The sequence below is a fragment of the Mirounga angustirostris genome, unplaced genomic scaffold (assembly GCF_029215605.1).
Source record: "Mirounga angustirostris isolate CCGP_5_RB_7025 unplaced genomic scaffold, mMirAng1.0.hap1 SCAF_14, whole genome shotgun sequence".
Taxonomy (NCBI): domain Eukaryota; kingdom Metazoa; phylum Chordata; class Mammalia; order Carnivora; family Phocidae; genus Mirounga; species Mirounga angustirostris.
Genome location: NW_026991722.1, coordinates 552106 through 576547, shown reverse-complemented (window position 1 = coordinate 576547; position 24442 = coordinate 552106). Strand labels below are relative to the sequence as shown.

The window sequence follows — 24442 nt, the reverse complement described above, 5'->3', positions numbered from 1 at the left end:
GCCGTGAGGGCTGTGATCCGAGAGGCCTGGACCCCGGCAGCCGCTCGGAGGGGGTGGTGTGCAGTCAGAAAGGAGGGTGAAGGGGCTCTCACGCGGGCATCTGAGCGGGGACTGGCCTTGGTTGGGTGAAGTGCTACAGAGCCAGTCAAGTGGAGAAAGCCAGCTGGGCTGTGGTCCCAAAGCCAGACCCAACTAGCAGCTCCAACACCGGCAGCACAGAAGCTGGTGGTGGAAGGTGGAAGAAATGCAGGCTGCCCGGAGGAGGCGGACGTGAGCCGGGGGGGGGCGGGGGGGGGGGGACAGGACTCCTTGGCACATAGATCCCCAGCGTCAGACGGACAGGAACCTGGAGCAAGAAGACCTCTTTGAGCAGGTGCCATACAGATGGGGAAGGTTCTGAGGAGCGGTGTGGTCCGCTGCAGGGGCAGCTTGGTTGAAGACTGGGGAGGTGGGCAGATTCTAGCTAGCGGTTTAAAGGGTGCTAAAGATGGGAGAGCACCTCCCTGAAGAATGCCAGCACCGAGGTTTGGGGTCGAGCATGCTGCCGGGCTGTGGACACACGGGGCAGCAAGCCTGGTTGTGGAAGAGGGGGTGCTGCCCCTGGTGCCGGGTACCCGTGTGGTACCTCTGTGAGCCCATGAAGGTCCTCTGTGGCGGTATGGGTGAGGAGGGAGAAGTGTGGGGCCAGCTCTCGGACCTCACAGTGTCTCTCTGGTCTGTGGCCGTTGTGAGGAAGCACCCAGAAGGGCCCCTCTTCGCAGACGCTGGCCTGAAGGTGCCTGGGCTCCCGGGTCTAGGTGAGGCTCAGTGGGATCCGCAGACTCCCGTGGTACCGAGCTATTTCCCCAGAGCTCTGGCTCGGCGGTGGTGCTCTGGCCACACAGCCTTGCGGGGGGTGTGCCCGTTGCCCCCCTTCGGACGGGAGCTTGGTACTAGCGCACGCAGGAAGTTGCCGTTTCTGCGTTGGTAAAACAGAAATGCAATAGTAGTTCTGAACAATTTCAGCGCAGCGTAGCTTCTCTGTAGGCCGGGAGTGACATATGGGAGACAGCGTTTATCGTTTGTAGGGATTCCACCAGGTTGCTCCTTGCCGTATGAACAGAAGCTTCCGTGTTTATGAATTGTTATCAGAACGTATCCCAAGTCTTAATAATCTCCCGGGTCTCCTCTCCTGACAGGACATCCCTGGCTCTTCCAGCCCTGTTTGCATGAGAGAGGCCCCGGGGAGGCGGAGCCCTGTAGGGGGGTGTGACCTGCCGGGAGCTGGGTGGAAGTCGCTAGCAGAATCGGTACCGGACCTCGGGCTCTGTATATCCCCTATGGTCATGTGGTAAACCAAGGGATCGTACTTCTTACCTTCCTAATTTGGGACCATTTTCATCTCTGTTTCTAGGGTGGTTCTGGTGCGTCTGGAAGGATGTAGCCACCCGGTTGTCATGAAAGGCTTGTGTGCTGAGTGTGGCCAAGACCTAACCCAGTAAGTACTGGCAGCTCTCGGGTGAAAGGTGGTACCTCTGGGTGCTTGAGAGGGGGTCACCTACAGATTCGAAGGGGCATCCACCTCCGGCAGCAGATGGCAGGCACCCTCCTTATCTGGCAACTCAGGTCTGTCTCCCAGGGAGGTGTCCTTTCTGGTTAAGTTCTGAAAGCGCTGGGGTGTGTCTGATGCGCACCCAGGCGTAGTGGGTTTGCTTTTCCCTTGCAGCCAAGCAAACTGTGCATCCGCGGTTGGCCTGCACCTCACGGCTCCCAGGTCCGCCCCGGCCCCCCACCTCGCTGCCTGGGCTCCTTTACCACCAGCAGCAGGCGGTCACCCTCATTAGATGTGCAGAGCAGTGTGGACTGTCCTGTATTTTCTTGTTCCAGCGTGGCCATCACAGTTCATTTCCGGGAGATCCTCGTGAGCTCTTGGTGAGAGCTTTCCTGTCTGCTTTCAGACAGCAGCTGCCAGCAGAGTGAGGTCGAGCATCACCTGAAGCGTAGATGAGAATCTTACCCCGCAGTCCTGCTCGCATTCTGTGCGTACTTGGTCAGTTCCAGATGTTCATCTCAGTGTGCCTTCTCTCGTGTGCAGGCTGCAGAGTAAGAACGGGCAGCAGCAGGTGCCTCTGTCCACGGCCACGGTGTCGATGGTGCACAGTGTCCCAGAGCTGATGGTGAGCTCCGAGGTAAGGCCTGCGTCTGGCAGAGGCCAAGTCTGAAATTTCCTGAGAACAGCAGGGAGTCTCTGTGGGTCTCTCTCACTGTGCAGAGGGCGGCTGGGGAATGTACCGGGCCTGTCAGCATGATGGCTTCTGAGACAGCCCCTGGGGAGACGGGCGGTTTGTGTGGCACATGCTTTCTGCCTGTGGTACAGAAGGCTGCACGTGTTTCTTTCTTTCCCAAAGGGGTTTGCCTCCTGGGGAGATGCTGGCCCCACTGCCCCTGAGTCGGGAGCTCTGTGGGGGGCTGTGGCTCGTGGTCCCCTGGCGCAGAGCGGGAGGCTGACAGACGGGAAGGCGGGAAGCCACTGGAAGCTGCAGGGGTGGGGATGAGGGGAGGGCATCGATGCCCTGTAAGAAGAGTGGTAGGGCTGAGAGCAGGTGGGAGCGGCCGGCTGTGCACGAGGGGCAAGTGTCGGGTTTGAGAGGCACTTGCCACTGGCAGAGCTGGTGGGGTGAGGGGGCAGGGGGGGACGTGCTGCACAAGTCCTCGCAGGAAAGCACGCAGAGCGGCATCCGTGGGGCGGCAGGTGTGTGTGCTCAGAGCAGTCTTCAATTCTCATGCATTTTAAGAGTCTTGCGGGCAGTGTTGGTCAGAGGCGTCCTGACACCTCGTTTTCATGGGCTAGGGATGCGGGGGGCGGGGGCGCAGGCACCAGGACGGAGCCTCCCACGAGTGATGTGGAAGCTGGGCTCTTGTCTTCCTGTGAGGCAGTTTCAGAGCTGCCCGTTTTTGTAAATGGGGAGATGTTTCTCAGTGTTGTAATTCTGTCAGATTTGTGCTTTTGAATGATACATACCCGCTTTATTTTTCTGTGGGAAAGACAAAATGCCGATACAGGATTCTGATTTTCCTGAATTACTGGACTTTAACCAAATGTAAATACAGAAGAGTATCTGAGTGAGAGAGACGGAGACACAGACCTGGGAAGTTGGGGGATAAGAAGAGAAGAAAGGGTCCCCCATTGTTCCTGCGGTGACAGGATTACCGCTGGTCTGTGTCCGTAGCCCCTCTCGGCGGCAGACGCAGCATTCTCGTGGCTGACTTGAGCAAGACAGGCGCCTGTCTGTAGCAACGGGAGCTGAAGTGAGGAGGCAGAAGTGATGCGCACCCCGAAACACGGGCTGCTGGCCGGGGCCCCTTCCCAGAGGAGAGTCCCACGCTGGCCCCATAGGCCACGGTGTGCCACACCGTCTCCAAGACCCACCTGGGTCTCTGCTGAGGTGAAGTGGCATCCCTGGGGGGCTGAGACGGTGCCGCCACACCCCTGCCGCCTGCCTGTTGCTTCACAGTTGGCCGTTTTCCTCCAACCTCAGCTTCCTGCCTCTTCCTTTCATTCTGCAGCTCATTGCGTTCAAACAAACTTGACGAACTCAGCTGCTTTCTTTCGCCTCCTCTTTCATTGGTTAACACGTTAAGTTACAGAATTACGATCAGAAATCCTCGTGTCCTCAGCAGCCACAGGACCAAACGGAAGTGGCTCGGGAGGTGGGGGGGGTGCAGGCCGTGTGGCCCCCGGGTGCTGTATTAGCACACGGTGGGGCTGCCCTCGTGCTGGTGCGGAGACCAGCAAAGAACACCTCTCCGATGCCTTCTGTTTTTCCTGACAAATTTGGATTTGGTTTTGGATCCAGATACACTTATTTCATGGTTTTCCTTTTTCCTTTAACTTTAGCAAGCTGAGAAGCTGGGACGGGAAGACCAGCAGCGGCTGCATCGAAACAGAAAGCTGGTGCTCATGGTGGACTTGGACCAGACGCTGATCCACACGACGGAACAACACTGCCAGCAGATGTCCAACAAAGTGAGCGCTTCTTGGGGCTGGGCAGGCTGGCAGGGACAGGATCCCAAGGCCCATGCTGCTGGGGTTGTGTCCCCGAGGCTGGTCCTCACTGGGAGGCACGGAGCACACTCCCACCTCCTGGCTCACTCGGCCCCACTATTGCCAGGTCCACACGTGGCCGAGTTAGTTGGGAGGGTTGAGGGTTCGGGACCTGGAAGACCTGAGTCCCGGGGGCAGACAGCGGGGTGGACAGCAAAGGAGGAACAGCCTTGGTGGGGACGATGAGCTGGTGTTGGATACTTCCAGGAGTATCTGAAATATTGGGGGTAGGGGTACAGATGGGTCCTGGGTCTGTACTCGAGAGACTGCAGATACAGGGTGGGATTCTCCGGGGAAATTAATTTTTCAGAGAAAAGTAAAGGGTCAAGGACAGAACCCTATTTAAGTCCACATTAAAACTCTTCCCACATTCCACCTCTTTTCCTTGGTATGGACCCTGAGAAGCTGACTTTCTTCTGGCCCCTTCAGAAGGCATTTACAAATTCCTGTTACAGCTGGCTCTCTGAAGGGTGAGACCAGCTTATACTGTCATTAATGAATGAGGCCCCACCAACACAGAAACAGTCATTTTTAGAATTCTTTGCCGTTGGGCAGTCGATGCATAGACTCTATATTAGACGTCAGGTCGTCAGCATCTGCAGATAGTGGTTTCTGATGGTGGCTGAGCCCCGTGGGAAGGCCTCTGACAGGAGTGCTGAGGCCAGGCCGGCAGCTGGGGGTGGAGGGACAGGAGAGGTTTGGTCACAGCATTCAGTGACAGCTGCGTGTCATCAGGGTTTTGTTACAAACTTGGCCTGAAAGAAGTTTGGCTTCGTAAACAGACGCAGTGATAGCAGCGTCCGTGGGGACCGTCTCCATCAGTCCCACACGCAGTGGGGTTCTGCCTCCTTACCGCACGCTGCGGACGGTGCGGGGTTGTCCTGACAGTTGTGAGCAGTGGAGTTCTTCTCACTTGGGTTCAGTCCCGTCTCCCGTGAAGCAGCGTGTGCTGCTGAGCTGCCTCAGCCGTCTCTGTGTATCGAGAGATCCCGTGTGGGTGTATGTTTGTGTGTGTGACGTGAAGTGTTTGGAAGTCCTTCGAGGTTATTTCATTTATGACAACTACCCTGCTTTGCGAGTGTGTTCAAGAGCCGGGGGACTTGGTGTAGACAAGTGCCTGCTGCGCGTGTGTTCCCGTGTGTGAATGTGTTCAAGAGCTGGGGGACTTGGTGTAGACAAGTGCCTGCCGCGCGTGTGTTCCGTGTTTGTTGCCCCACCTGGCTGGGGGTTTATTGTGCCTTTGAAGTTGGCTCTTTTAATTTGTTCCATAAAAGTGTGCACTCGCTGTGGCAAGCGTGTTCCTCGCTTGCGTGATGTACAAGCTGAAGGCCTCCTCCGTCCGCGTGGACAGGCCTCGGCTCCGGCTGGCCGTGGTGGGTTCCGTTCTCACCTCTGCCCCTGCCAGGCACTCCGGCAGCCGCTCACCACAGCTAGAAAGATGTGTTGCATTCTGAACTCTGGAGAGCCAAACTTGTGTTTTTAAGGACATTTCCACTGCACTTGTGGAGCAGGGGGACCGAGATTCTAGAATGCCACACTTCCACGTGTTTCCACGGAACAGCTGCGTCGTGAGAGGGCTGACTAGTTTAGAGCTAGCCAAAAGTTACTAAGGACCAGGGTCACTTACCTTTTTTTTTCAGTTCAGCATATTTTTACTGAGGAAATTAATGATAAACAGGATTAAAAAGATCAAAGTTTAGCTTCCTTAGGAAAGTAAACTTACTTGTTTGTTAATGACGTGTAAGCAGATTGCTATTACTAATTTTACGTGTCTACTGAAGGGGGTTTGGAATACCACGTCAGCTTTTGTGCTGTATTTGTGAGTTAAACCTGCATGTTGGAACAGTCGGGGAGCTAGACTAAATCACGTGGTTTACTCCTGTCCCTGCCCCGGGGACGCTGTCGGTGGGTCCCTGGACACCTGTTCTGGGTGACCTGCTGTGGTTCAGCTACTCAGCAGGAGTTTGTGCTTTAGGAACCAGACACGCACGCTGTCACTCAGGGACACTTGCTTTACCCCTCATCAGAAAAAGACCGCGGACAAAATGGTTAGCGTAAGGATCTGGCGACATCGCTGAAGCCCGTGGTAACAGGGTGGTTACCTCAGTTGTCCTTCAGCAACTAAGAAGGCACAGTCCCCTGCATAGTTACCGTGGGTGCTGGTCGTGGGTGGCTACCACGGGCGGGGGGGGGGGGGGCGGGCGCAGTCTGGAGGTGCCGTCCCGGGCGGCTCCTGCCTTCTCACGGGCGTGTGTGTTTTTCCAGGGCATCTTTCACTTCCAGCTGGGCCGGGGCGAGCCGATGCTGCACACCCGTGTGCGTCCTCACTGCAGGGAGTTCCTGGAGAAGATTGCCAGGCTCTACGAGCTGCACGTCTTCACGTTCGGGAGCCGGCTGTATGCCCACACCATCGCAGGTGGGTGGCTCAGCCCTCGGTCGCCCTGTATTCGTCGAGCATTGCGTGAACGTTGTCCACAGTGTTACTTCCAGTGACGCCCTTAAAGATGGAGGGGGAAAATCCAGCTCCCCCAAACTTGGTTCAGTCCCAGAGCTAGCCGTTGCTTCCCCAGATGCGTGGGCTGCTCGCGCTGCGGTCAGGGGCACGCAGCGGGCCAGCTTGGAAGTTGCTCAGGACTGCAGGTAGGTAGGAGAGGAGAACCCTCCTGTGTGAGCATACTTGAGGTTGTTCCATTGAGTGGTTTGGAAACCCCCCGGAGCCACGTTGCTGGTGTCCGTCTGTCCTTGAGCCCTGGAGCGCAGGCAGCCTGGCTGTGGCTGTCTCATTGCACGTGAGTGACGCGCTGGTTTAGTGTTGGTGCTGCGCTTGGGCAGTGTATGCACAGGCCTCCCTGGCGGCGAGGTGTGGCAGCCGGGGCAGCTCTGCCTGGGGACGGCAGGGCTCCAGTCCGCTCTGACCGTCCGTGGACGCTGGCCACGACACCATGTTTACGTTCATTCCAGGGTGGCCACGTGAAGTACTCTACGTTGAAGTGTTTTTACTGGTTGGTCTTGGCCTTTGTTGGTGGGGGAATGACTTCCGAATTCCCCTTCAACATATGGCAGCTTTGTAATTTTCATCCTGAGCACAGCGGCCGTGTGTTGAAGTCCGTCATCTTGTGTTTGCCTTTGTTGAGTGGCCGCCTGGTGTTCCCACTCCATGGGACCTGCACACCGGTGGTGTGGGCAGTCGACTGACAGCACCCCAAGCCGAAAGAGCGGTCAGGTCCTCAGGTGCCCCGTTTGGGCTTTGTCTCCTGGCCACAGGATGACTTGGGCCTTCACCTCTGGAGCTGTGGCGTCTCCCCGGATCTCCGTCAGCAGGGTCCACAGAGGGGTAGTGAAGATGACACTGAGTTAGGTAGAAGCGCCTGGGGGGTGGTGCGCCCTGGAGGCTGAGAGGACATTCCCGGGGCCCTTGGGGCAGTCTGCCTCTTCCCTGTGTCAGGCTGTGCTCTGTACCTTAGAATTCCCACATCCCAGCACATGCAGACACGTCACAGGAAGTACCCCTTGCCACAGGCCAGGAGAGCCACCGCGGCTGGGCAGCCGCCTCCAGCATCGGCAACAGCGTCACGCACACAAGAGGATTTGGGAGGAAGCCCGTGGGACGCGTGCCCCACGTGGCTTTGAGGTGGTTGGGCCTTCGGAGGGCAGGTCGCTGGCACGGAAAGGCGCTGGGGCTGGGGGAGTTGAGCTTGGTGTCAGGTGGGTGGATTTGCTCGTTGACAGAAGACAGTTGGAGGCCCTGCCATGGTTTTTAACAACCACAGTTTCTATAGCTTCCTCATCCTGTCAACTTTTAATTTTGAGTTACCATTTTCACAGGATGTATATTTTTAGTATAATTAGGAGAGACCTGTTTTGTTGGAACGATTAAGAGCTTGGGGTGCATTTCATTTATTTCATTGTAGAGACTAAGACTTCTGTGAGTAAGCTTCAGGTTTAGCCACCAAGTGGCATCAGTGTCCGTAGAGAATTTGCACGTTCTTTATTTAGTAAGGATGCGTGTTTGTAACATTTCCCGTCGGAGTGAGCGCTGTTAGTAAACGCGGATGGCATGGGGATCCCACAGATGTAAACAGCTGGAAGTGGCAGCCCTCCCCTGCGGCGTGGCGGGCCCCATGTGCAGACACCAGAGCACTGGGACGCCTCTGACAGGATGTGTGAGTCACATGTGTGGTCTCTGGGTCCTGCTGGGGAGGTGGACGGGAGGCTGGCCTGCTCAACGTGCTGTCTGACGGCAGTGGGCTTCAGAGGTGGGCCACCGTGTCACGTCTACGCACCGATGGGATGCACCCTAAAAAGATCTCCAGAGCACACGGTGGACTTGTCAGAGTAAGTGTGCGAGGCTGCCGGGCGCCTCGTTCGCCACTTCACTTTGCAAACAGCCGGAGGCACAGGGAAACTGAACGGTGGCAGAACCAGAATTCTTGGTCCCAGCCCTCATCTGTGCGTAGCGTGCTGGGTGGAAATTACGTGTTCCCGTGTTTATCGCCCCCGCAGACTCCACGCTCCCCGGGGGAGTAATACTGAGCTTTGTTTGGTCCTTGTCTTCTGTTCTCAGCCAAATTCCAGGTCGTGTTAAATTGAGCAGATGGTTAATGGACAGATGCCCTTAAACATGTTAAAAGGAACAGTAAGTGAGTCACCGTCCTACCAAGAGAGATGAGAGCGTCTGGTGCCAGAGTAGGGTGCTTAGTGTCCTGGTGTCGTAAACAGAAGGGGCTGCGCCATACACAGAGGAGGACATTAGCCAGTCACACGTGTGACCTTGTTCTGTCTTCTTTTCAAAGGTTTTTTAGACCCAGAGAAGAAGCTTTTTTCTCATCGAATATTATCACGGGACGAATGTATTGACCCGTTTTCTAAAACAGGGAACCTCAGGTACGTACCTGGCTGTGTTCATCGAGGAGGTTCACTGTTCAGTGTCCAGTGGAAAACACGTCAGACCAGCAGTTCTGTGTTTTTTCTCCCCAGTTCCGGCTTTATCTTCACAGCACTCAGAAGCCCTGCTGTCTTCTAGCCAGGCTCCTTCCTCCCCCAGCTCCCCGAGTGTCCAGGCCGTGGTGGGCTCCCTGGTGGGCTCCCTGGTGGGCTCCGGGGCACTCAGGCCAGACCCTCCCCAGAGGCCAAGAGTCTGGGGAGAGGGAACAGGAGCAGTGCTGGGGCCGGGGGGGACAGGAGGTGACAAGCAGAGGGACCCAGAGCTCCTGCGAGTACAGAACAACTTGAAAGAAGGTGGTGTTGCACCGTTGTATTTCCATAGGAGCTGGCCTGCTCTTGACCCTGTTTAGTTCATTCCCAGATCCAGAGTCCCAGTCCCATCTGCTCCTGGTTGCGTTCCCTCCCATCACCATGTCCCCTGCCCATCCTGCCCTCTGTGCTTTTACAGTGGGGCACCCCCACCCCCCAGTCCAAAGGTTCTTGCACATGTCCACTCTGCACAAGGAATCTCCCCATTTCTGCACCGAGAGGTAGTCACTCTCCCACACAGTACTCTGTCAGCTGTGACGTGTTTTCGTGCACATTGGTTCTTGGGGATAGCTGTGGCCTCTGGCCTTCCACTGGTGTTGGCCATCCTCGTGCTGCATTGCATGTTTCAGATTTAGGGTGTCCCCACACACAGGGACCTGTTCGAGGCCAGAGGAACCAAGAGGAGAATCTGAAAGTCCTTGCTTCGTGTTTGCTGGTTAGTGTCAGAGTGAGCACATTGATGAAGACAAAGGGAAGTGGGGGGTGTTGGCAGCAATGGATTCAGGCGTAGCTACCCACAGGGACAACGCTGGGGGGGAGCAGCGTGCTCCCCAGCGGGCGCAGGTGACCGGCCCATGGCTCGTGTAGGTACAGGCAGTGGGGGCTCTTTTCCCAGTTTTTATCTCCCCCACCTGGAGTTAAACGTGCCGGAAAGCATGGACCATGTAAGTTAGTTTAGCTGCTGCTTTACCTGTGGGAAACGGACTCAGGAAATAGTATTAATTCTGGACTCATGAACGTGTTTTTCTGGGTAGTTGTAGCCATTAGCAACTATAGGACTGAGCAGTGGCAGGCTGTCTTTCCGAGTTTATTTCTAGATCCGAGATGAAATCCGCTTTGAATTTTGAATGCTACGAGCCTATCTGAATCCCAGAATTGCAGACAGAAATAGAATTTCACAAGACCGTGTGAGAGTAGCAGAGTGTGCCTCCCTCTGTCAGGTGGCGAGCCCTTGCTAACATATTTGCTGACCCTGTACATTCTAATAACGTTTTTGGGCTTGAAAGAGACGCACAGGTACACTGCAGGAAACCGTTGTTTATTTCGGAGGGCTGAGATGCACGCCTTTACCTGGAAAGCCCTTCGCTGTGAGGCAGGCACCTGCAGACTGGCCCACAGCTCGTCACCCATATTTGTAAACCTACTGGGGTGTGGTCGTTCGTCAGCTTCCCAGGACGGGGACGCGGCCCCCAAACGCTGGACTCTGTGCTGCGGGCCCGTAAGGAGCATCAGACACAGTGGAGAAAGCCTAACTATGTTAATATTATTTTGTCTGGAAACTTTGAGAGTTTAAACGTGAGCTAAACAAAAGTCCTAGAGTGTAGTTTCCGTCTGTTTCTGACTAATCCGTGATCTGCTGGCCACCTGTACAAGATTATTGTGACTTTTAGTTGATTATTTTTTGTAAAGTGTGCTAGTTTTGGTGTTTTTACTTCTAGAAATCTCTTTCCCTGTGGAGACTCAATGGTTTGCATTATTGATGACCGAGAAGACGTCTGGAAGTTTGCCCCCAATCTGATCACCGTGAAGAAATACGTCTACTTCCAGGGCATAGGGGACATCAACGCCCCATCTGGGTCTCGGGAGTTGCAGGCAAGAAGGAAAGGTGGGTGAGGACCTTCTGGGCAGCAAAGGAGTAGTGGGCAGTGCTTCCCAGCTCTTTTGTGGCTGCTTTGTTTCTGTTTCTTTGTACCTCAGGCCTGGGCGTGTTTGTTTATAAGAATGAAACGCGTAACGTTTGGTTTCTGCTTTGGTTTTTTTTTTTTTTTTTTTTTTCTGAATAGTACTAACTTAAACATTTTCTCAGTTGAATGGAGGTTGAAGAATTTGCTTAATTCATTGTGTCTGAATCCTGCCTGTTGTCCTGGTCTCTCTGAAAAGGCAAGCAGGACAGCGGGAATTTGGCCATCGCAGTCCTTGGAAAGAGCGAGCTGGGGGCATAGCAGCTCCAGCTTGTTGGTGGTTGGCGCTGGGCCTGGAGCCTGCAGGGAGCCACATGGCTTAACCTGTCGGGCGAGCACGAAGCCAGAGTCTGTCTGAAGAAAATTGGAGGTTTTGGTGTGAAGTGTGTCTGGTGATCTCTAGTGTGTAAACACACTGTGTGAGGCCTGCGGGGAGTGCTACAGTCAGAGCTGGAGGCCCAGGCTGGGGCAGTGGGCCTGAGGGAGACACACTTCTCAGGGCAGCCAGAGCAGGGCTGGGAGGCCCCACCCGCAACGTGGAAGCCTAGAGTGTTCTCTTCGTTTCTAACGCATTGTAAAAACCAAGACAAAGTGACCATCTGTGGCCAGAAACCTAAAAATTTGCCCTTAACAGCCGGACTTTGCCGAGCCCAGGTCTAGGGCACGGTTAGAGCCAGACGGGGGGGCGGTGGGGGGAACCACCGTTGCTTTAACAAGAGCTTTCACGTTGGATGTTAAATAACAGTCACCCCTTTTCTTTTGTGCATACCTATAGTAAATCAGTCTCCGAAAGGTGCCGACGTCCCAGAACAAGCTCCGTCCGTCAGGGAGACTGAGGAAGGACGGCAGGTTTCTGGGGTTGAGCAAAGTAATGGCCTTGGGAAGCCCACGAGGGAGCTCAACGGGGGTGCCTCTCCACGGGGGGACTGGCCCCTGCCTGGGCAGGAGGAGGAGAGAGGCAGCCGGCCTACTGCCCGTGGCCCCTTGGCTGATGGCAAGGGCCCCCCAGCATGTGCTCAGCAGCATGATCGGACATTGCCGGAAAAGCGGTCAGCTCAGGGCCCGGCAGGCGGTGACCTGGACTTTGACCTTTCCAGCGATAGCGAGTCAGACGCCCAGTCATCCTCTGATGGTGAAAGTGGGGAGAGGAGGAGCCTGGAAAGGCCTCAGGGAGCACGAGATGCAGGAAAAGTGGCACAGCGGGGCGGCCCCCCTGCCCCAGGAGGGGAGAGGCCCACAGGAGTGAGTCCATGCGGAGAGTCTGCCCCAGGCTTGCATCCGGATGTGCAGGAGGAGGGTGAGCGGGACGGCCTCTGCGGGCTGGGCGGTGGCTCTGCGGATAGGAAGGAGGCCGAGACCGAGTCCCAGAACAGCGAGCAGTCGGGCATCACGGCGGGCGAGTCCCTGGACCAGAGTGTGGAGGAGGAGGAGGAGGAGGAGGAAGACGGGGATGAGGACGACCACCTGGTCTACCTGGAGGAGATCCTTGCCCGAGTGCACTCTGACTACTATGCCAAGTACGATCGGTACCTGTGCGGGGACAGCCAGGAAGCCCCCGACATACGGAAGATCGTCCCAGAGCTCAAGAGCAGAGTGCTTGCGGATGTTGCCATAATATTTAGTGGGCTGCACCCGACGAATTTCCCCATCGAGAAGACGCGGGAGCACTACCACGCCACAGCCCTTGGAGCCAAGATCCTCACGCAGCTGGTGCTGGACCCAGACAACCCCGACAGGGCCACGCACCTGATCGCAGCGAGGGCAGGTACGTGCGCCATGCCGGCCCGCCTCCTGCCGTCCTGCTGGGGGAGGGGGCGGACAGAAGACCCCCCGGGGTGCTCCCAGGGCCGGGTCCGTCTGCACTGGCCCCGCACGGCTGCTTGTTCCGTGCTGAGCTTTCAGAAGCCTTGTCCTGAATCAGTGCCTCGTGCGCGTTCACTCATGATCATACGTCCGTGTCGGAGTTTCTGTGTCTGCTTCTGTGCGTGTGTGCTGTCCGCGGGCGCTGCCAAGCCAGGGGGCAGCACCTCGTGTTTCCTGGCCCGCTGCCGCTGCGTGCTCCGTGTCGTCAGGCTCCTCCGCCTGGAGTGAGGGGTGCACGCCCCTCGGGTGGAGAAGGGGGGTGGGGAGTTGATGATGGAGCCCAGTTACATGGTCGTCCGTCAGCACACAGTTCAGCGGGGAGCGGGCAGCTAAGCCTCTGAGAAGACTGAGCACAAAGGTTCCAGCTGGAGCCACGTCCATCCTAAGGGATTGGGGCTGAAAATCACTGTAGGAACATCCCCCTCAGGCAGACTCCAGGGATTTCAGCCAAGAAAACAGCCCCTCGGTAACGGGCAAATCAGGAAGAAACACACATGGTTGCTAAAAAAAGACAAAAATAAAAACGAACGATTTTTTTTTTTTAAGTGGTTCTCACAAGCGATGGTGCAGGGTTTTCTGAACAAAGACTGTGCCTGGCGCTCCGGGCACTGCTCCTTCCCTGCCCACACCTGCTGAGCTAGGGTTTCCAGGTCACCGCCTCCTCGTGGGGCCAGCTTTCCCGGGAGGGCTGAGCCCTGTGCCCGTGTGTGGCACATCCTGGTGTGAGATGTGGGAGGATCCTCACTGGGAGGCGGGGGCAGGCTTGTTGCAGCCCTCAAGCATCCCACTCGTGCACTGAGCCCAGGGGCACAGGGAAGGAGGCACCTGGCTCACTCCTGCCTGGGTGCCCAGCGCCCTTGTCCTCCCTCCCCGATCCCAAAGTCACTGCTTGTTCACTCGGAGACGCGTGATGGCTGACCGTGCCGGTGGCTGGCCTGGTCTCTGCCCCCGTGGTCACAGCACAGTGTGGTCCAAGCCTGCGGTGGGCAGGACGGGCGTCCTTGCCAACTACCAAAGAACCTTTCCGACGACGCAGACATGTGCGCGTCAGGGACACACCCACACGTCCCCCCGTCCTCTGCTTGGCCTGCTCATACCCCAGCCGCTGTGGCCGTTGCCCTTCAGGGGGCTGAACTGGCTGCAGTAACAGGTGACCTTGGCAGAGGGGGCCGGGTGGGGCTCTGAGCCCACAGCAGTGGCGGGGCCTTTGCCAGTGCCGAGCCCGTGGTCCTGGGAAAGAGATGTTAGGCAGTTGGCTGCAGGTCACAGAGGCAGTGGGAGACTTCCCATGAAAATGGATGGGTGCCTCTGGCTGTTGTGGTGGGGTCCTTCAGATCCCTGCCCTCCCTGCGGGCCTGCCAGTGGGTCCAGTGAGACTCCACGGCAGGTCACCGTTCTATGGGGCGGGCCGGGGGCAGGCAGCACTGGTTGGACAGTGAAGTCCTAGATTCCAGACACATAGTGTGTGCCAGGCAGGGTTCAGGGCCCAAGTGAGTGATTCGAGGCTGCCACGCGCCTGCAGCCCGGGCTGCGCTGACTGAGGTGGTCTCCCTGCAGGCACAGAGAAGGTGCGCCAGGCCCAGGAGTGCGGGCAGCTGCATGTGGTCAACCCCGACTGGCTGTGGAGCTGCCTGGAGCGCTGGGACCGGGTAGAGGAGCAGCTCTTCCCGCTCAGGGACGACTACGGCAGAGTGCAGAGGTAAGCACCACACCTGCACCTGCCTCCCACTCCCCACCCTCAGCACGGGGCGCCGGCCCGAGGACACGAGCTTCCGTCCCCGCTGTCCCCGTGGTCCCCGCGGCCACCAGGGCCAGGTCCTCCCCACTGGCCCTCCCAGCCCTGCAGAGCACAGACTGTCTAAAACTCCATCGCCATCTCGAAAAGTCAGTTGCTTTTTCTCCCAACACCAGCAGGGAGGCTCGGCTTGCCTGCGCTTCCTTCCTGGCCTGGGGGCAGCGTCCTGGAAGATGTTGAGGCTTCTTGGAGTCTCAGTGGCCAGGGTGACAGTGACCAGAGCGAGGGATGGTTGGGAACCTGGTGGGTCAAGGTGGTTCTGTATGTTTGTGGGGGACGGTCTGTTCTGCTGAGAACAGCTTGAGAAAAATGCTTCCTGTTCTTTGTCAGACTTTGGCCGTTGTGTTTAGGGGTAAAGTTCTGGAACAGGCGTCAGAGGGACGGTGATCGCAGACTCCAGCTGAGGCCCCAGGCAGGCCACAGGGCACGCACTCTTCTCGTCTTCACCTGGACGGGCCTTCAGCTGCATCTGGGCCTGAGCCTGTTCCAGCGCTTTCTCACGGCCCTTGTTCTGGTCCCGCAGGGAGGATGGCCCAGCAGCCTTTCCTGACAGGCAGGGTGCGCTTCCGACTGCCTTGTTCCACCCGACGCCCGTCCACCCCAGGGCCCAGCCTGGGCCAGAAGTTCGCATCTATGACGCCAACACGGGCAAGCTCATCCGGAAAGGTGCTATGGGCCCCGGGCCCCCTGGCTCCCTGGCGGTCCACACGGAGCACTCCTCCTTCAGGTACATGGGCCTGGGAGCTGTCTTGCAGCATCAGGGTGCCTCTGAGCGCCCTGGACTACCACGCTCACTGAGAGCTGACCAAAAGCGGTGCTGGTGGGACGTGCAGTTGGGGGTTTGCTGCATCCTGAGCTAGGGCTGGGCTTCCCCACTGAGGCATTGGGCCTCTTGCATGTTCTGTCCTGTCCTGGTCTCCAGCACTGGAACAGATAGGGCTGGGGTCTAGCCTGTGAGATGTCTTGCGTGTGCCAGACACGCTCTCACGTTGGCTCAGGCTGTCTCCAACAAGCTGTTCCATCTACAGACCAGACCTGCACCCTGATATCGGCCCACGTCCCCCCAGCAGGAAACCCTCTGTGCCAGTGCCCCCTGGTCTGTCCCTTCTGCAGGGTGGAAGGCAGCGGCGTGGGGTGGGAGGGCCAGAAGACAAGCCAGCTCTGGGCCTCCCCTGGCGTCCCGTCCCACTCCCTTGCCCAGATCAGACCGAGGGAGGGGGTAGCAACAGGAACGTAAGGGAAAGAGTCCTTGCCGGGTCAGTTCTGCCTTCTCCCTTCTGAGCTCTAAAGAGGTGTAGACGTTGATTTCATTCAGGACACACTCTGTGTCCGTTCCCTTGTCCTGTATGTTGTGAGTGTTCATTTTTATGGCTGAAATGTTCCCTGAGATGTGAGCTCACCCCAGTTTTGAGGCTCCTGCATTTGGAGGGAATCCACGGGTGTGCAGGATGGCAGGGCACTGTCCTGGGGGTCCTGAGGGACATGCTGATCTCCCTGCTCTGAGGCGTGAGGTGTTGGACCAGTCTGTGTGGGTGCAGGTCAGGGGAGCCACTCCTGTGAGGTCTGGGGTAGCGACAAGGTCACAGTTAGTGGAGATTCTAGAGGCGCTTCTGACAAAGTGCCTGTCGGGAGGCCGTCAGAGGGACTCTGGCCCCAGCGGGAGGCCCGAGTGACAGCAGGAGGAACGTGCAGCTCCAGAGCTGTTGGGGGCGGACAGCCGGCTTCTCGGGGCTCTCTGTGGCCGGGGCAGTGTGAGGGGAGACTCGCCTCACTCCAGCACCTGAGCTGTGTTCCAGGTGGAGACAGGTGTGAATAGATGCTCCCAGGAGGGGAGAGCTGGGTGGAACGGCGCGACTTAATGCAGGTCGGCCGGTGAGCTGCTTACAGCTGGTGATCTCAGTGCCGACCGCCAGGGCCCAGGACGGAGGGCACTCATCCTGCTCGAGGAGTGTGCATGGTTCCGCACCCCCTCGACCAGCCCTCCCCCTGGGAATGTGCCCCTGGGGTGTGGCTGTGGCGCATGGCATGCCTTTCATCAGACTAACCTGCTCTTGCCAGAGATGAATAACCAGAAAAGCTGTGGTTGGGAGGCACTCGGCTCAGCTTGTGTGGAGCGAAGCCAAGCACACGGGCTCTGGGGACCGAGCTTGGGGTTGAAGGGGTCGGCACAGCTGGGATTTGGGACAGAGTCCCAGAGAGAGGGGGACAGAGCCTTTCAAGTAACAGTGTTGCTGTGCTCGTTGAAGTAGGACAGGCAAAACAGGTGAAAGGTGGAGAATGTCAGCCAGACTTGTAGCCAATACAGAAAGCAGAAGCAGGGGCGCCTGGGTGGCTCAGTCGGTTAAGCGACTGCCTTCGGCTCAGGTCATGATCCTGGAGTCCCGGGATCGAGTCCCGCATCGGGTTCCCTGCTCGGCGGGGAGTCTGCTTCTCTCTCTGACCCTCCCCCCTCTCATGCTCTCTCTCATTCTCTCTCTCAAATAAATAAATAAAAATCTTAAAAAAAAAAAAAAGAAAGCAGAAGCATGTTCCAGAACTGGAAAGTCGCAGTCTAAAGTTAACTGGAAGATGGCCTACGTAGATACCATGCACACTGGAAGCAGCAGAGAAGAATGGGAACAAGCCGGGGCAGCTGGGGCAGGTCAATGTGGGGACTTAATCTCTGCAGATTGCCCCGAGCTAGGGAGAAACAAATCCTCAGATCCCATAAGTTGTGACACAAGCTAGATAAAAGAAAACGAGATAGGCCGTCAGGACTCTTGACCCCTGGTCGTGAATTTGAGCTCCACGTTGAGTGTAGAGATTACTTAAAAACAAAGAATTAAAGCAAAAACGAGAAGAGTATACGTTTTATACGTACAGTGTAAGAGTAAACATTCTGTGCCGTTAACCCTTAATAGTGACACTGGTGTGAATGGGATACGATTAAAATGCTCCTAAACGTTACACAGCATTACCTAACATGTATACTTACATAACAGGTCAATTTTACATCTTAAATGCGAGTGTTTATACACAGCAGAAAGACAAAAGCAGTTTGTCTTAATTGCCACAAGTACAACAGGGTTAGTAAACTTCGAACATTAACAGAATCGTCTGAGAAAGAGACTAGGCGTTTGATACCACTCGGGCTGTGGACAGAGATTAACATCGAGAGGCAGCAGTGGGTGCCGTGTGGATGGTGTGCGTGCACAGGAGGGGTGAGCAGGGCCCGGGTCTCCTAGTGGGATGTGAGCCGTGGAGAGAAGGGAGGAGGAGGGAGGCAAGAGGGTCCCAGCGGGTCAGGTGGCAGGGCCTCCACTTGAGAGGTGACTTCTCGGGTGCTGGCAGGTGCACGGGGACAGCTGCTTCGCCGTGGCAGAGCTTGAGAAAGCCCGCGTAGCTGCAGACGGTACAGGCCAGAGGGAGCAGAGACGAGGTGCCGAGCCAGGCAGAAGCTGGGTGCTCGTGCGGTGGGCCTGCACTTCTCTCCTGCCAAGAGAGTTGCTTTGTGGAGCTGGTTGTATTATGAGCACAGGCAGCTCGGCTTCCTCAGTGGTGTCCTGGGCAGAGCCTCTGTGACCCTGACGCCAGGGGATGGGCTTGCAGAGACCCTGGTGCGCATGTGGGAACGCTGCTGGGCACCTCCTGAGTCTTGGCTCAGGGACACTTGCTCAACGCAGGTGCCAACACCGGGTGTTCTGCTTGTGCAGGAGACTCGTGGACGCCGGGAAGAGGTGCAGGAAGGTGGACATCTGCACCCTGTGCTGGAGTCTTTGGGGACGTGGGGTGCCACACTGGCTTCTTTCCTCACTTCACGGTTCTCACTTCACAGGTGTTTATACAGTTGGGCTGGGGGGGTTCCCCTGATTTCTTGTCCTTTCACGTGGGCAGTGCTGTGGCCTGTACGTAGATATCCCAAGCACCGGACTCAGCCAAGGTCATGTGCTGTCCCTGCGCCCTGGGCCGATGGATGGTGGTTTAGGAGGAACACGGACTGTGGGTTGGGGTGGGGGCTACAGTGGATCTGCACCTACCGGGACCGAAGGCCCAGCCACAAAGGTGAGAGTGTCTCCCGCCTTCCAGAAGTCCTGCGGCAGACAGCCTTCCGTTCGTGTCTCTCCTCGTTGACTCGAGTTGACAGCCTCCCGGGCCCATCGCCCAGACTGACCCAGACAAATGAGCACTGAGAGCCGAACAATATCATGATTTATGACAGTGGTGGCGGGGGCTTCTGTCACAAGGATCTAGAACTCCCTCCTCGAGGAGGCGCTGCATTGCTGCCTGGACGGTTGTGTGGTTCAGATTCTTTCCGCGGGTGACATCGTGCAGGGAGTTACGGTCCGCATCCGTAGGTGTGGAGGACAGGACAGGGTGTGTGTTAAAAGCACGGATCACAAACCAGCACCTGCCTCGCAGCTTACAGTCCTCTTACGTCGTCGGAAGCCGTCCCAGAGTCCGTGCTGTGCTGATATTTCCTTGAGCGAGTCCTGGTTTTTAGAATCTTGTTTTCATCTTGTTGGAAATTAGATCACGAACCTTTTGAGTTAATTCTCTAAAGCGTACAGAACAAATGTCTGGAATGTTTAGAAGTGGGGTTCAGAGATGGTTTGGGGATTATTCAGGCTGGCTCGCAGTAAGTGGCAGTGGGCCAGGAACCTCCGAGGTGTGGGAGAAGTAATTAAATGTTGTCTGAAAACACTTGCAGATGGCAAGCTGAACTTGAATACAGCCGAGTGCCGCTGTTTTACATAGAACACTAACAATCAGGCAACAGATAACCACCTATTTGTTCTGAAATGCGTGTAATTTCTGTGAACAGCGGCACTTTGGCTTGAGAGCACGGAAGAACCGTTCGGCCTCGTCTTCCTGGAGGAAGGACGCACACTGCGGGATAGCGTATCTGGAGGTGGCTCTGATGAAGTTTTCTCTCTCGAGCTTGGAGGTGTGATTTCCCGCCCGTTGTTCACGGAATGGTGTCGGTGTGCCGCAGGATGGTAGCAGTGCTGACGAACGCACGTCAGTCCCGTGCGTGTGCTGGTGGAAACTGTCGCCTTCACTGTAGTAATTGTCTCTCTCTCCTTACTCGTGTGTAGGACACTATACGTTGTAAAACTGAGGAAGGAAATGACCCATTTCTGCACGAGGGGCGGCCCCTGTCTTGGCACCAGTCCAGAAGCCGGAGGCAAGAGGACCAGGCAGGCCTGGGTCCCACTCCCACAGGCGCTTGTGTAGAGGGAGAGGCCCCACGCCATTCATCGTTGCGGCATAGAGTAAGGGCGTCCTTTCTACGTAGAGCTAGAGCTCCCCGTTTCTTTGATGTCTCGTTGTACCCACACACGCCTGTGTCCTTAGTCCCCCGTCCATGCACGGCTACCCAGGCACCTGCAGGGCGTCTCCGTGGGCACTGTCAGCCCTCAGAGATGCAAGGTGTCCGGGCTGCGAGGCCTGCACCAGCCGCCTGCCCCTTCAAGGCTCTGGTCCCCCGTCCCTGTGTGTCGAGGGCTGCAGGAAGGAGAGCGCCGGGAGGGGTGGCTCCACCCCATTCTGAACCTGGAACCCCGCGCAGACCCCACTGTGACAGGGTGCGCTGACGCCGTTCTGTGTGCTTGTGTGACCGAGGCCCGGAGGTCTGTGTCTGTCCTCCTTGGATGGTTGTGGTTCTGGGCTGGGGCGCCGGCTCCCCTGGGGACTTGGGGTCGGAGCTCCTTGGGGCTCTCCTGCTGTTGCTTACGTGTTGCCAGGTTCTGCCCACCTCGCCCGAGGCAGGGTCGAAGGGCTTCCGCAGGCAGCGACCCCAGGACGTGCCTGGAGGGGAAGGTGAGAGGCCTGGTCCGCGGGGCGGGGGGTGCAGCCAGGACCACAGGCGCTCACCTCGCAATCAGTCTAAACTTACTCCCCTGCAAGCACAGCGTCCAGAATTCTGAATTTCTTTTTTTACCCATCATTATTATGTGCTGTTAGTTGTAAACATTTTGGGGTTGGTTTTTTTTTTTTTTTAAGTTTTATTTGGAGGTCACTGTAGACCCACAGGCAGGTGTAGGAAGTGAGAGAGATCCCATGTGCCCTCGCCCTGGTTTGCCCGCGGTAGCATCTTGCAAACCTGCAGCCCAGTCTCACCACCAGGGTGTCGGGGACACAGAACCGCCACCACCCCCGGGGCCCCCCGCTGCCCACCTCCCTCCCCCCCTCCCGTAACCCCCCAGCGACTGCCGACCCAGCTGCTCCCCGTCCTTCGGTCAGTCCAGGACTGCCGTGCACGCAGGCTCTCGCACTAGGCCCGGGGCCAGCTGCACTGTTGCTCACACGTGCTCGCACGTTCTCGTCCCACGGCCGAGCAGCCTCCTGGGTGTATCCAGCCCTGGCCCCCCCCAGAGGGCTGCTCTGAGCCTTGTGTCTGCGTCCATTTCTGCGGGACCGCTGCCCCGGCGGTGTACCTGCTGCACTGTGTGCTGAGTGGTGTGCAGTTTTCCTCTGGAGGAACCACCATTGCGCATTCCCGCCAGCAGGTGCGGTCCTCCCTGCACCCCACCCGCGTCTGGGGTAGACACCGCTCTTGACGGTAGCCGCTCTGTCGGGTGTGTGTGCGCCCCGGGGGGACACGCTGCCTCCTGAGCATCCTCCTCCGTGAAGCATCTGTGTGTCTTCACCTGTTTTCCAACCGGATGGTTGTGTGACTGCTGAGTTTGATCGTTGTTTGTGTATTTTAGGTATTATTTGTGAGCGGTGTGGCTGGAAGGTATTTTCTTCTCTGTAGCTTTTCATCTTCACAGAGTTGGGCAAAGCCAAAGTGTTTCATTTTGATGAATCAGGTGCTGTGTGTCAGTTTTCTTTTCGTGAATTACGCATTTGGTGTCAAGTCTGTGAACTCTCTGTGTGGTCCTAGACCCTAAAGGTTTTCTCTTATGTCTTAGTCTCAAAGTTTCATAGCTTTTATGTTTTATATTGAAGGCCATGATCCATTTTGAGTTTTTACACAAGGTGTGAGATTTTCAGCTGGGGGTCGGTTTTGCTCCCGCACTGTTAGCTGAAGAGGCGTCTTCCATCCGTTGCTTTGGTGCCGTGTCAGGTGTGGGGGGTCCATCTGTTTGGGTCATTTCTGGGTTCCCACCTGTTCCCTTGATCCGCGGACGTTCTTGCTCTTCTTGATCTTAAGGTGAAAGCATTCCGTTTTTCACCTTTAAGTATGATGTTGGCTCTAGGTTTTCTATAGATGCTCTTTACCAAGTTGGGGCAGTTCCCCCTCCTTCTTCCCAAGTTCCTGTGAGTTTTTATCCTGAATGGGTTTTAAATTTTTCAGGTGCTTTAGCGATAGTGATATGATAACATGGTTTTTCTTCTTTGGCCTGTCATTCGAATTATATTTCTCTCGCTGCTTTCAAGACTTTTTTCCTCGTCTTGAATAGTAAGTTTGATGAGGATGTGTCCTAATGTGGATTTAGCGGTTTATCCTTTTTGGATTCACTCAGCTTTTTGAGTCAGAAAGTTTAATGTCTTTCGCCAAATTTAGGACATTTCCAGCCCTTGTTCTTTGAGGACTTTTCCAGCTCTGCCGTGTTTCTCCTCCTCCTGGGATCGGGGACGCGAATACTGGATCTCGTTGTCCTCTTGCGTGTTCTGAACAGTCTCTTTTCTCCCTATTGTTCAGACTGAGCAATTTCTATTACTCCTCAGGTTCACTGATTTTGCGGTTTCTGCCCCTTCCTTGTGAGGTTGAGCCCATCCCCTGCATTTTTAAAAATTGTGCCTGCTGCAATGTTTTCATTCTCAAGCTTCTGCTCGGCTCTTTGTGTCTTCTGCTTCTTTGCCGGGTTTTCTCACGTTAACGTTTCGTGGGCCTGGAGTTCTTGTGGCGGCATCTTTTCCCACGATGCTCTAACATCCGTGTCAGGACTTCTGTCACCTCTGCCATCTCAGAGTTGACGTTTATTCAGCTTGAGACCTTCCTGGCTCTTGGTAGGACGAGTGGTTTTCGACCGAAGCCTGGACAGCTTCACATCACGTTGTGAGCATCGGGACCTTATTCAGACCTTGTGCTTGGCTGTCTCTGCCCGGCTATTCACCAGCCGCCCAGGTGGATGCAACGCCTCACCTGTGCCCGGCGGGGAGAAGTCCAGGTGTGCACTGGCCTCGTTTGGGAGCTGCGTGGGGGTGGTCATTGCTGCCGCCAGGCCGTGGGGGCTCCGGCTATCCCCCGGGGTCACTGCTGTTACCACTAGGTGAAGATGAACATCTGACCTTGACACCTCCCAGCCTGGACTGGGGGCCTTATTACCTGCAGGGTGGGGTGCTTGTCCAGGCTCCTGCCTACCGTGGTCTCCACGGGCATGGCATGGTGGTGGGGTGCTTGTTACAGGCTGGGTGGGAGGAAGGGTCCTGGCTCCCCACTCAGCCTTCCCGGAGACTACTGGCGGGGACACAGCTGGTGGTGGTGGCCCGCGGTAGAGTAGTGCCTCTCTCAGGCATTCCGGTCCTACGAGGCAGCCTCTCTCTGAGCTTCCCCTGCAGAGAGCAGCCTGCTCCTGGGGCTCTGTGTCTGCCTGTTGGTGTTTCACGTCGCCCGCTCCTGGTCCTCCTCCTCCGTCCATCCTCTGTGGTCCCCTAGAGGCCCAGGTCTCAGGTTGAGCTCCCAGGAGGGTGGCAGAGGCCCACCTGCCTGCCTGGGACTGGAGGTCAGCTTGCAGTGAATCCCTTCGTGTTTTATTTTCTCTTGCACTTGTCGTCCTGTTTGGAGGGAGCTGTGCGAGCAGCATGGTGTCAGGAACAGGGAGCTCTTTGTCCTGGGCGTTTTGTCCCCCAGAGCTGACCATGTCAGACATAGGAACTGAGCCTTCTGGGAGACACTCATTCTCGCATTTCAGAGTAACAGTAAGCCATCGCGTGTTAACATAGTATCGCGTTTTTAACAACATAGCCATTTGCCAACAGATAAGCGTAAGGAGAAGAGCGGCTTGTTTGTGTTTTTGTGGCTCTGGCTAAGGACGGTGCTTGCCTTCTGCCTCTGTGCCCACCTGCTGGGAGCTGCCCTTTGGTGGAAACACAGGACCAAGTTCTGCCGCCTCCGGTGTGGGGTGTTGTTGCTGAAGGGAGACTCGGGGGCCCGTGGTTTGGTGGCCAGTCCAGTGCCCTGTGAGGTGAGGAGAATCGTGCCTTTTCGAGGGCAGCGTCCATGCAGATGCGGCTTGGCCGGCCCACGCACCCTGACCGGCGGCCCCTCGGGGGGGTGGGGGTCACCCCCTGCACATTTCAGGTTTTGGTTAAAGCTGAAACCACTTTTCTGAAGGGAGACTGTAATGTACCTGTTTTTAAGGTACTTTGCTGTCTTCCCGAGTTGGGGCCGCCGGTCAGTGGGGGTGGCGGTGTCCTGGTGCCAAGGCGGGGAGCTGCGTGGACACGCTGGTGAGGCGTGTGCTCTGACGTTTGAGGAAGAAGAGGGCGGCGCGGTGTGGTGGCGCTTTATGTTCATCGAGGAGAAGTCTCACTTCCTAACACAGCTGCTTCTCTTCACTTACGGGGTTTGGACGTAGCACCCCGTTTTTCCTCAGAATCCTGAGGTTTTACTGCATCAGCGTCTCAGGGAGGGAGCATGTGGCTGGCGGTGGCCGTGGGGCCCGAGGCGTCCTCGTGCAGGCTCCGGCCCCAGTGAGCAGCCCCTAGAGCAGCCACTCGGGGCGGACCCGCCAGCCATGCACGAGCCCCTCCTCTCTGGAGGTCATGACATGCGAGAGCGTGTGCTTGGGTCTGGCGCGGAGACAGACGTGAGCGCGGAAGGCGCTGGGAGAAACT

At 56.7% G+C, this 24442-nt stretch overlaps 1 protein-coding gene across 9 annotated transcripts in view; it reads left to right on the top strand.

The window, feature by feature from the left end:
- Nucleotides 1-24442, top strand: part of CTDP1 (CTD phosphatase subunit 1) — a 56803-nt gene that overhangs the window by 10861 nt on the left and 21500 nt on the right. For 6 of the 9 annotated variants that reach the window (XM_064577967.1, XM_064577969.1, XM_064577966.1 and 3 more), the window contains exons 2-10: nucleotides 1394-1477; nucleotides 2075-2168; nucleotides 3878-4006; nucleotides 6350-6500; nucleotides 8878-8968; nucleotides 10777-10943; nucleotides 11795-12784; nucleotides 14440-14581; nucleotides 15201-15404. In XM_064577967.1, coding sequence (XP_064434037.1) covers nucleotides 1394-1477; nucleotides 2075-2168; nucleotides 3878-4006; nucleotides 6350-6500; nucleotides 8878-8968; nucleotides 10777-10943; nucleotides 11795-12784; nucleotides 14440-14581; nucleotides 15201-15404 — 2052 coding nt within the window. Of the gene's footprint in view, nucleotides 1-1393; nucleotides 1478-2074; nucleotides 2169-3209; nucleotides 3426-3877; nucleotides 4007-6349; nucleotides 6501-8877; nucleotides 8969-10776; nucleotides 10944-11794; nucleotides 12785-14439; nucleotides 14582-15200; nucleotides 15405-19478; nucleotides 19602-19752; nucleotides 19930-24442 lie in introns of those variants that run through there. The other 3 variants (XR_010407332.1, XM_064577972.1, XM_064577970.1) reach the window with 3 other exon arrangements.